We start from the raw sequence: 12,247 nt of genomic DNA on the forward strand, positions 1-12,247 counted from the left end.
CTATCTAAGTTTGATACATTATCTAATGGCATTTCGCATCTCCACCATTAGATGAATAAGGGAGAGCCTTTACTGAGAGAACACAGGCTCTGAAATATTATACTTAAAAAGATACAGTTAGCATGATCTAGCATGATGTTTGCTGCTAATATAATAAAGGTGGCTAAGAATTAAAATCCCATCTTGTCTATGGCATCTCATTGTCAGTAAACATGGAGAAAGATCTGGCAGGGCAGGGCACGGGACACAAGAGCTGGGGAGGGACAAGCTTCTACCTTAGGTAATGTGGTGATATACAAAGATCTGTCAGGAGCTGTTCATCATCTGTCATACCTCCCTGTGTAGAAAATCACACAGGTAAGGTACACTGGCACAGACCATAGCTACAAATCGCAGAATAAGCCACCAATGTCCCACGATGTCAGTCCTGCTCTTTATGCCATGTGTTTGCAGTGGGAGCTGAGGGAAGGCACCAGTGCTCCACAGAAGCTGCTCAGTGCTCTCCAGGTATAACATGGTCTGTTGGATTTATAATCATGGAGGATAAAACAAAACAGAACAAACCAGAAAAGAGCTTCAAAGAAGCAGAGAATACTCACTTGCTACAAGACTTTCATCCAGCTGCTTGAAATAGAAGGCAACTTTGTCCAGTTCACTCAGAGTGACCTGGATGTCTTCCAGCATGGTACGCTCCTCCTTCTGTAGAGCAAAGAAATGGATATAAATAGGTTATAATGTGCCCAAAAGAGATCAGTGACAGGAAGGTATAGCTGTACAGGCATGCTTTGGTTCAGGAGACCTACAACAGAATGTGGAATTTTCCATTAACTTCATCCCAGCCAAGTATTACTAAATGCTCCTTGACTTTGTGATACAAGTTTAGCTACACTTTGCTTAGGTGTCCTTTGATGTGATTTACAGAGAGGAGAGAGGTTTAAGGATTGAATAAGTTCAAAGGGATCTCTTTCTCCAAACTTTATACATACAGATGTGAAGGACAGCCTAACAGCTACTGTGAAATAAACGTCCATATAGTCCGTGTGATGTGAAGAAATAGTAGTTACATGTGCATATAGTTTGAATTGCATTTTTAAAACAAAAAACCAAAAAAAACCCCCAAAAGCACACTGGATCTACAATGTTTACGAAGTCCAAAAAAACATTGCTTCTCTACAGCATCAGAGCTACTTGTCTTTTTTTAATGCTCCTTTTTTATTACCGTTTTTAACAATTACAGTGGCTTATCTACTGTAGCTGTGGCTTCTCTGTTCATTAGGTGCAGATGAACTGTGCAAGACCAGATCCTCTGCTCCTTAGATATGGTGCCTCAAATACCAGCACCACGGAAGTGAGAGATTGCAGCCTGTCTAGTCTATAAAGGTGTCCAGTGTATAAACAAGAGTCTAGATTTTCATGTCGCCCGAACTCTTGAACTACTCCGAACTTTTTCACCTATTTGTTGAAATGTGTGTTTTCACCAGAAGATGGCAGGCCACACATGTGTCACCAGCAACTGAGGAGTAAAACCTCCCTAAATGCAGCAGCGTTACTCCAAATACAAAGGGAGACTGATCCGTATAGTGTTCTAGTATGACAGTGGGTCCAGTATCTGTGAGGAGATGAAAATGATGGGATATGGAATATTGGCACATGGTTTTCAGCAGCAGGAATCTCCAGAAGTTGCTGTAGTGAGAGTCTAAGCATGCTGCTAGAATGAAGGGCTCTGGCTGTGCTGTGAGAGGCAGAGAAGCACACAGGCATGCATAAGCAGACCCAAGGGTGCCACAACTCTTCATCTTACCACAGTGGGGGAGAGGAGAGACTGGTAGTTTAGTAAAACACCAGTGGCTGCTATCTGTTCCAGCCATTTTCTGCTGGCGTCTCTGCTGCTCTCTTCGTATTCCCCATTGTTGTTGTATCGATAGTTGAGAGCAGCCAGTAACTGCTCTGAAAAGGTGCAAATTGCAGCCACAAGAGACTGACAGAAGATGGAATCACGTCTCAGCTGCAGCTCTGTATCTGCCAGAGAAGGGAAGAGAAGCACAAAGAAGTCATGAGTATACTTGTCTTTAATCTCACTGCCAAAGAGGCAGTTTGTGTGCGTGGATGCATGACATTTGGCTTTTGCTGTAGCTTTGCAGAGGCTTAAGAGATAACCTCTCCTTGCTGTGTGACCCGGCTGTACAGATAAAGATATCATAGCTGCAGTACATGCATGTCTGAAAATTTTCTAGTCCACTTGACCATTTATTACTACCTCTGCCATCTGCATGCTCATTCTTTTGACTGGGAAGAGCTGTAACTCCTTAGTGCCATATCTGGACTGATTCCCTTCCTTTTATGTTTACAGAAGCAAAAGAATTCTTGAAAGAAGGTCTCAGCCATTACCTCTCTCCTGGGCTATTACAGATTCATCTTCCCCCATCCATGTGTATTTTGTGGGCTTCCCATATGCTTAATGCATTAACTGGGCCTGCCCATACGTTACCAATTGGTTTATGTTTCCTGGGAGAATTTCCCCTGTGTTAACTTTGCTTCCAGTCCGCCTGCCAGGCAGCCACATGCTGGTCAAATCAACCTCGTCACACTTAAGGGGATTGCAGGCCAAAGAAGCACATGAATAAGTGAAGAGCTACTTCCCAGGCACCCTGGGCTCCTGCGGCAGGCACTGCAGTGCAGCAGTCTCTCATTGTCGAGGCACTGTTCCCCTGAGAAAGAAGCTGAAGACATCACCCAGAGGCTGGGAAGATCTGGATTATTTTTATAAAGCACTGAACACAATAGACCACCTAATACAATCCAGGCTCTGGGTCATATTCTCAACTTAAGGGCAACCAATCCTTCTAGCAGCACACCTCTGTACCGCTGGAAGCAAGGCAAAGAGAGCTCCCTCGAGGCAAGGGAATCCCTGGTGCCATAAAGCTGCCTTAAGCCAACTCAGCACCATCTGCTCCTCCATTCTTTCCAGAGGATGCTCGTGGAAATGCTGCAGGAGATGGGGCACAGGTAGAGATGTGGGGAGTCACCGTATCTGCTGTCACTACAACAGCCTTTGTGGACACCAGACTGATGCCACAGGCTGGTTTGGACAGACTCATGGACCAGCCCTGGTAGGAGCTGAGAGGTGGCAGAGTCATGCAAATCTCTCATCTTCAACAAGCCTGACCATCAAGCCTGGCACAGTGAAATAACAACAGCCTATTCCAGTTATTCACTACCTCATTTTTAAACAAAAGTACACCAAATAGGTGTTTCAATTACAAAAAGACTGCACATTCACTCCTGGGAAAGGCCTGTCCCTTAACCTGCAAGCACAATGTTTTGTGCATGGTAACAGCTTAATGATGTCCACAGTGTATTTATTTAGGTGCTGCCTGCACATTTAGGTTCTTAGTCTGCTCCTGGCTAATTTCAGTATACACGATCCTTAACTCCTAACGCCTGCTCTGTCTGGAAAGATGACAGAGTCTGTGGTCTCACAGAAAGTTGTGCAATAGGTCTCATTTTTGCTGCATGTTCTTACCACAGCAGGAAACAGCAAAGGCCATCTGGGAAGGAGGATTGTACAAGGGAAAAAATGAAGACAGTAAAAACAGTGCTTGTGAAACATCAGCGAACAGCCAGGTAACAGAAGCAGCCTACAGTGAATTGAAATAATGTAAACTGAAGAACAGATGTCAGATGCATGGAAAGGCTGCCCTAGATGCAGAGCATGAGAAACGTCAGTAAAAATGCCAGGGAAAAACCTAAATGCTAAGGAAAAACATAACATTCATATGCATGCACATGCGTGCATAAAAAACTGTGTTAGGGACTTCTGTATCTCTGATGTTTTGCAACAAATCAAAACCCCTTACCTGTGCATTTTAATAAGGCCAAAAGCAGCTGATTCTTCCCATCTAAAAGAGCGAAGAAAAGGAATGCTCTAGTCAACATGATACCAAGGTAGATTTGATTGCATTTGGTTAACAGTCTCCTCATTCCCCACAATCCCTGGCCCCTGCATGGCCATTTCTATTACTCTAGTAGTCCTTACTCGCACAGACATGTTAATGACTGAAAAAGAAACAAGGTTTAAATCAAAGCATTTTCCAGGCTAAATGCTCTGTTAACTACCATGATTTAATGGAAACAAATTGCACATGTAGATGAATCCCTAAGGAAGTGATTTCTGTCCACTGCTTTACACTGGACTATAAAATGTCCTATTCAGCTCCTGTTCCAGTTCAACCAGACTGCAATGGTTTAGGATGTTGCAGTATCTGATAAGAGTTCATTTCATTTTGGAATATACCAAGCATCTCTCCATTTTCTACGAGGGTTAAAACAAAACACAGGGAAATAGATCAATCAGTCTGATATCATGCTGTCTGAATGGGCTGATGAAATAAAATAAGGGAGAGAAAGTTCTTCGGAACTGCTGCACAGGTGAGATTTTACCACACAGCACCAAGACTCTGCAAACAATAACCTGTTTTACCTGTTCTTCTCCAGAACTCAATGCAGCCTTATTACAAATTGAGATAAAATGATAAACTGCTAGACTTGATTAGATCAAGATCTTTTCTTCCTGAAGCTGATAACAAACTTTTCCTTATTTACAGACCTTCCACATGTTTTTGTATGATTTCCACAAGATTCTTGATGCGCAGTGGAAGGTTCCATGGATCTTCTTGAATGCTGGCTTGAATATTATTCCGGCACCTAACTGTGGTTTCTTCCTTCTGTTTAAATTCTAGAAAAAAATTGAGTTTGTTAGCCATTAAGGAAATGCTACATAGTTGAGAGTGGCTTATGAGTTATAATGTGTATAGGGATGAAAGCAGAGATACAGTATCAACAGCAACAAGCGTGAATGGAAAAGGTTCTTAAACAGATCTAGTACTGAAGCAAAAAAAGACTATTCCTATAATCTCACCATCAGCAGCCTCCTAGCATTGTTTTCCGTATTAAAAGATACGTGGACTAAAAGGTATGTACATGGGTGACATGCACAGTGAAGGGAGTTCTGTGCTACTCACAAAGCACAGAATTCCCTTCTGTTTTCTCTGCCTTCAATAACGTGCAGGCAGCTATATCGGGTAGATCTAGAGTCTCTGGCTGTGCAGAATCCGATCAACTTTTTGGCTGCAGCTGTCACATCCCATAATACTGATGAGAAGTTATGAAATATTCTGCTTTCTTCCACCTAATGGAATCTAATTATTTAATTACAGAGTAGAAGATTTATCCTCCATGACTTAGCTATGTAGCTATGCCAGATACCTCACTGTTGGTGATGAAATGCATAAGCAGACAGAGAAACACAGAAAATGTGTGCAAACAACTGCTGCTGAACAGAAACGGGATGACATTCAAATTTACATCCATCACTGAAAGGTGTCTGTGGCAGCTATTAAACAGACACTTTGGTCCAGGATTCCAGCTGGACTTCTCTGTTCCTTAGTGTGATGAATATGGGATCATCAGTTACCTTCAGTTAACTAAAAGACTCTCTCACTGTAATTAATCTAGTTTTAATAAATAAGACTCTGTTTAAGCAAAATAAAATAAAGGAAGCAAAATGCAGGGTGTCTGTTATTTCTTCAGTTCATTCAAACAGTGCATGGAAAGACTAACAGATATTCTACATAAATGTGAATGTGTTTGTAGAGATGAGTTCATGTAACAGAACTTCATAGGAGTTATTTCTGGAGTTGGGGAAAAAAAAAAAAAGATCAGAAAAAGCCCTCTCAGAGTTTGCCACTGTAACGTAAAAATAGAGCTTGTCAAAGGTTGGAGCACGACTACAGAACCTGAAGTATAGTAGGAATAGTAGGAAACATTTCAGATTTCAAGTGGGAAAGGAAATGCAGAGAATTTTCAGAAAATAAAGTCTTATGTAATTCAGTGAGAGAAGAAACCACATCCTGGGCCCCAAAACCATTAAGACCAAAGTCTCATCATGTTCCCTGAGGAAAAAGAAAACACGGTATCATTTGTTTGCTCTCTATGGGAATCAGTTTTCAAAATAAGTGTCATGTGAGGATGAGTTTACTCTGGCAACTATCCATCCGAAGAAAAGCAGAATAAGTCATTAAGCAAACTCAGGCAGAACCTTACAGTGCCTCAGATCTCCAGTGGTCAGCCCCACATCAGCTTACCAGAGTGCTCATTTACCTTCTATCTGACCTATCTCTACTCTGTACCTTTTGAGATGCATATCTGCGCTCACATCAAAGATGTGGAGACTTATGAAAGATCTGTGAGGATTCAGTGGCATGTAACAGAAAAGTTCTGTGTGTTTCAGAAGGAATTCATATGAAAATGACCTTTAAAAGATGCAAAATTTCAATGGTCAGACACAGTAACTGCCATTAATGTATGACTAGGTAGACTGTGTCACAAAGTAACTGTGGGGCGAGCATCCAAGTTAAGCTCTTAAGTCCTAGCAAATCACGTAGTTAAATACAAACAACCTCTTTATTTACCTTGCAAACTGTGGTCCATTGGAAAGTGCTTGGTTTCCTCAAAGGCCTTAGTTATTACTGGTCCTTTTAGAAGTGCATTGATTGCATCAACCTACAATTGGAATGTTTTCAATCAGTGTAAGACTTGCAGAAGAAAATCTAAAGAGAACCATTGTGGGAAAATGCAAAAGCCATTACACTATTTGTATTTTGGAATGATTTCTTGTTGACAAATAGCTTGAAGACTTTCTAACCATGAACTGGCTTCAAAAGCCTCTCACACTGAATACAGCATTTTGTACAATGATGATCTACATGTGCCGAGATAGAAGATAATACAAAACAATTCTCTAGTGCTACACACAGAACCACAGAATGGTTTGGGTTGGAATGGGCCTTAAAGATCATCCATTTCCAACCCCCCTGCCATGGGCAGGGACACCTTCCACTGGACAGGTTGCTCAAAGCCCCGTCCAACCTGGCCTTCTATAAAGACATCTGTTGGCTAAACTTGCGAGGGTTTTCCTGAGATCTGTAAATGTGATCTACTTAGATCACACAAGGTATTAGAATTTTGTTCACCTTTTCCTTTTTTTCATGAAAGCTTTTTTTCCCCTTAGTCTAATGCCTGAAATAAGGCAAGCCAACCTTGCTTAAATCACACAGGGCAACCCGAATGTTGACAAAATTGATTCCTCAAAATGTCCTATAATAGACTTGCTTACACTGTACCCCAAAATCTTGACAGTTTGCCTTCCCTCAAAATATGATTTCATTAAGCATTTTGATACTTCCAATTTCTTGTATTGACATTGATAAAGAGAAAGCAATTCTGTATAAGAGTAATGCTTTACATACCTGGTTAAAAAGGTGTTCCAGACAGCCATGAAGTTTGTCTTGCTTGTCTAAAGGAATCCTCATATCACTGGGAAGCTCATCTCCTAATAAACAGAAGATTAAAAGCTTTTAACTACGCTGCAAACGAAATGACGCCACAGATGAGACAAGCACACTTTCACGCTGGAGTGGGTGAAAAATGATTGCTGCTTTATCTCTAATTCATAGATCAAAATACTCAGTTTTCATATAATTTTCATATAATGCAAATGTCCAATAACTACAGAAGCTGATCCCTGCCTAATACCTCTCCCATATTCCAAAATTACTGTGATTCATTAGAAAAAGAACAAATCTCTACCTTGATGTTCTTGTGATTATCTTTGAAGAAACCACATTTGCAACTTAATCATGCAAGTGCTTATAATCAGCAAAGACCAACCAGCTCCACTAAGGGGTCTGGTATGAGAAACACACATGTAACCTATGCATGTACTCACCCGATCCCATCTCATCACTGCCCAAGTAGGAGCTATTGCTCCGGACACTGGTGTAGGACAGCACTGAGTCCCGGTTACTGTTACATTCACTAGAAAGAAAAGCAAAGAAGGTGATTGAAAAAAAGCTGTCCTTACACCCAGTCTCTGATATACTATTATTCTGGTTTTATTAACACTGCAATACTCAAAACTAATTCTATTATGCATATACAAAAGAAAAACTAATTACATGCAGAACAACAATTAAGCAAGGCCTCTGGGGCCGGCACTGTAAGAGGATGTCTTTTTATGTTTGTGGTGACCACTCAATGCTTAATATATCACCTGGGTCCTACGAATAATGAAAATGGACTTCTCACCACAGACTTTATCTGGGTCGCATCATTAAACATGTTCTTTGAGCATCAAGTAGGGGAGAAATAATTAAAAATCTATGAGATTGAATCTCCATTAAACTCAATCTTTGTTACCAATTCTCAGGATATTACAGCATCCAACTCCAGCATGTACTGAAGCTGCAGTAGCACAGATATTGGAGATGGGAGAGGAAATTTAAGGAATCTATACCATCGGAGAATCAAGCACTGCAGATCCTAAAATTATCTCAGGAAGCAGAGGAGTCATTACAGTTGGCTTCACACCAGTGTTGGTTCGTGCACACCTGGAAAATTCTACTATGAATGTCCTCTGTTTAAAGTTCACTTTACACTAACTATAACTTAACAAAAGTAATCAAAAAGTCTATGGATCTCAGTCTGCCCCCCTTCAATTAAAGCAGGACAGTGTTTTTAATGGTACAACCAAAAAAAAAGCCTACAAATTCTCCAGATTATCTCTTCATCTGTTTTTATTTTAGACTGAGATGAGAGAAAAATGTAAGAGCAATTGAAAGAACCCTAATCACGGTTCTTGCCTGCCCTCTGTTAAACCTATTACCAAAGAAATCTATTTTTTCTGAAGAAAAAAACTACTGTGCAACTACTCTGCAGTATGAACACTACTGAAATTTGAATTACACCCCCAAATGATCCTGGAGAAAGAAGCATGTCTAATTCAAAAAAGGTATTTTCTTATTGGTAATATGTGTATTTTTGTGGCTCCTCAGCAGTTTTTCAGATCAAAACGGATGAAAATACTTTTTCCCCCTTGAGTAACTATTATCTGTAATATAAGCTTAATTCTCTGCCTCTAATAAAGATAAGACAGAATAATCTTTCCCATCTTACATCTATGTGTAGAATTTTGGAACGGGTGACAGACCCACAGAGACTGTTTGTGATGTCATTTTGTTACCCAGAATAGATTAGCCTCAATTATAGAAACCATTTAAACTAAACAGTGTTCATAAATGGGATTCCTATTAACAATGAAAGAAATACAGCACGTTTTAATAAAAAAGCTTCAGAGCACATGTGCAGATTTAAATCTAGCACAATAAATACAGGCTACAGATCTCAACGTTGTAAATGCTGGTTCTGTTTCTTTACTGACTTCATATTTGCTGTCCGTGGTGATGTTCAGTATTTGACTGGACAAGACCCTGAGCAATCAAAGTTGTTGGAGAGAGAGACTGGACCATGTGGGCTGCAGAGACCCCTTCCAGTGCCAACTGTTCCAATTCTGTCATTTCTGCTGCCCGGCATGAATGTAACACATTAGTACTTGTACTAGTACAAAACCAACAGCAAGTAAAGATCAGTAAAGAAACTTCAGCATGGAAGTTTCAAAGACATGTCATTCATTCAGATTACTCTGATCCTCCCAACTCACTGTAAAGCATCTTCACCCCTTCATATAGGCAAAGTCCTATGGCCTTACTATAAATGTAAAAAAAGGCCTATTAAAATTGCAATGGTCAGACAGGACTACAACTTGGTTTTCCAATTCTTCTGAAGCCGAGTTTCCAAATGTTTCCTCCCAAGAAAGACAGATTTGGAGTGTGTGAGATTTCCTTTGGTAGCAAATATTCCTGGAGAAACAGCAGTCAATCATGTCCCAGAAACAAGATTTTGAGACACCTGAATAAACATTTGCAATTGTGGTTTCAAAGGCCCATTAAAAATAAAACCTCTCAATGTCCATTTCTGTTGCTCAGTGTCTTAAGACTTTTGGGAAAATTGTTTGCAGAACTGAATGGAAACATCCCCTTACAATAGTGGCTATTATAAGACCAAGCAGTCTGCAAACTGCTGAGCTTTTGTAGTTTCCAGTTATACAATACAGAAAGGGAAAGTCACACTAGACCTACTTATTTCATTTTACTTAATTTTCTAGAAGCACTGGTATTTTGGCATTGTTATGAGAACAGGTTTTTTGCTGTGTATGTCTCCATGGAAATAAATGTAATGAAATAACTATGACTAGTGAATACTACTAAGTGAATATAGAATAACTGACTGACTGGAAAATAACCTGCTTGTTGAATCCATACCTGGATTAGAACTCCAAAACATTAAATTAGTAAGGTAAAAGTGGCACAGTGTTCAGACTAACCTGTAGGAGTCTCTGAAACTCATTGTGTCATGTCCAGAGTCTTCCTGGTCCTCCTCAGAAACTTTGAAACAGACCTTCTTGATTCCACCATGTTCAGCTTTGTCAGGATCACTCTCTTCCGTTCCCAGGGAAGGTGGAGATGTCTCCTCAGTAGATGGTGGCTCACAGGCACCACCCTCTGTAGGTTCTGTTATGGTGGACAGAAGTCTGCAAATGTAGAACACACAGCTCTCAGGGACCAGGGTGTAGCCTCACAAATGAGGTATAACAATCAAGGCTGGAATCAAAAGCAACCTTGCCAGCATTTTACATTAGACTACAGCTATGTGAAATTGTGAGCTCTGAAAGGGGTTCACTGAAATCCATCAATCTCAGTTCACAAAATGTCCTGTTTCCATATATACCTCCATAAGGTATAGCCTAATCACTGTAACCGTAGTGGCCTGAAAGGGCTGTTTTTAATTCACCACAGTCCTCACTTTCCCCATTAAGGCGCTGGGTTTCTCCTCTGGGGCAGTGCCTCAGCTCGCTGGCTCTACCCAGCAGCTACCGCCCTTTCCTAAACACGTTTGAGCCAAGGCTCCACATGCTTTCTAGCCAGCTGAAGTTCTGGTGCACGATGGGCTGAGCTTTGTTACTGGGATCCCTGGAAGTGGATGTGAGCGGCTTCAGGGCATCTTATGGCCTCCTCCCACACAGACCACCCTGCAGTCCCTGTTACCAAAACCCTGCCACTTGTGCACAATAGAGAGACGTGCTACTCAAATCCTTCATTACTACTAATAGGAGACACATGATGAGAAAAAGTAAAGGACAAAAAGAGGAAAGGAAAACAGAGGTGCCATAGAGAAAGCTGCCTGAAATGCCACGTTTGGCTTAGTCTGCCTTATGACAGACAAAATTTCAAGGGTAGGGTCTGTGTCTGTATGGAATTCCAAAACCTCTAATGGCACCAAACAGATTCTTCTATTGGAATATATAGTAAGCAAAACAGTGGCTGTTGGATTCAGGCAGAAGAACAGTAATATATACACTGGTAGGTCTGCACTGGAGTAGGTTTGACACAACCAGCAAGGAGCTGTCATACAAGTGCAGGTGTGAACAGGGGGAGTAAGAGAGCTGGGGCCAAGAGGCACAATGTGCTTTCTGAGGTCAATCCCTCCAAGAATTGCTCTCTGCAGTGCATACAGGATTCTTCACTCACTTATTTATCTGAATGACGTATTGTTTCATTTCCTTCACTGCAATGTCAAGTTTGTTAAAAAGGTGCAAGTATGAGTCCTGTATCTCCCGATCTTCCTGCTTCAGCAAAAAACTGAGTCCCCTTTCTTCCTGAATTGCTCCTCCATTCTGCTGGCCAAAGCTACCATCAAGATCTCCATCTTCTGGGGTCAGACATCTCCAGGATGGTGCAGCCATAGTGGTGATGCAATGTTGAGTATATGAGACTGGATTTAAGGTACCTACTAAACATCAAAGGGTCTAGTTAGTATGGCTGTCACAATTTTCCACACTCCACCCCAATAATGATAGTTTAGAATAGGTGGAATTTTAACAGGAAAAAATAAAATGTCACAGAATTATTTTATATAATTGCATTCTATGAAAAAAACATTCTTAAAAAAATTTTTTTTTTCCTTTTCCTGGCATGCCAACTAGATGTTTTGAATTTACTGCAGTCCAGAAAATAGTTAAATTATGGAAATAAAGACAGCAACTGTCCACACATATACTCATACAGACAACATGGATAGTATTCAAAAGCATTTGTTGAAAAGTTAATCAATTCAGGTTCTCAGAAGTTGGTCTGTGTTACTATTCCAGCTTTACAAACATTTACACACACACATATATAAATAGGATTATGTCCTTACAGATGATAAATAAAATTCCCTTTTATTTAAAAATGCTGACAGTCTTGGTATGGTACTTCACTAACCACCTTAGCTTGCATTAATGATACTATGG

The 12,247-nt window shown here is 40.6% G+C and overlaps 1 protein-coding gene across 4 annotated transcripts in view; it reads right to left on the reverse strand.

Annotated features, from left to right (window-relative positions):
- Window positions 1–12,247, reverse strand: part of PREX1 (phosphatidylinositol-3,4,5-trisphosphate dependent Rac exchange factor 1) — a 173,002-nt gene that overhangs the window by 11,976 nt on the left and 148,779 nt on the right. For 2 of the 4 annotated variants that reach the window (XM_074920070.1, XM_074920068.1), the window contains exons 25-33: window positions 11,484–11,745; window positions 10,280–10,486; window positions 7,787–7,875; window positions 7,308–7,390; window positions 6,471–6,561; window positions 4,607–4,735; window positions 3,858–3,899; window positions 1,802–2,019; window positions 600–699 (exon numbers count right to left, since the gene is read on the reverse strand). In XM_074920070.1, the coding sequence (XP_074776171.1) occupies window positions 600–699; window positions 1,802–2,019; window positions 3,858–3,899; window positions 4,607–4,735; window positions 6,471–6,561; window positions 7,308–7,390; window positions 7,787–7,875; window positions 10,280–10,486; window positions 11,484–11,745 (1,221 nt within the window). The remainder of the gene's footprint in view (window positions 1–599; window positions 700–1,801; window positions 2,020–3,857; window positions 3,900–4,606; window positions 4,736–6,470; window positions 6,562–7,307; window positions 7,391–7,786; window positions 7,876–10,279; window positions 10,487–11,483; window positions 11,746–12,247) is intronic. The other 2 variants (XM_074920071.1, XM_074920069.1) reach the window with 1 other exon arrangement.

Source organism: Athene noctua, chromosome 16 (genome assembly GCF_965140245.1).
Source record: "Athene noctua chromosome 16, bAthNoc1.hap1.1, whole genome shotgun sequence".
In the NCBI taxonomy this organism is placed as follows: Eukaryota; Metazoa; Chordata; class Aves; order Strigiformes; family Strigidae; genus Athene; species Athene noctua.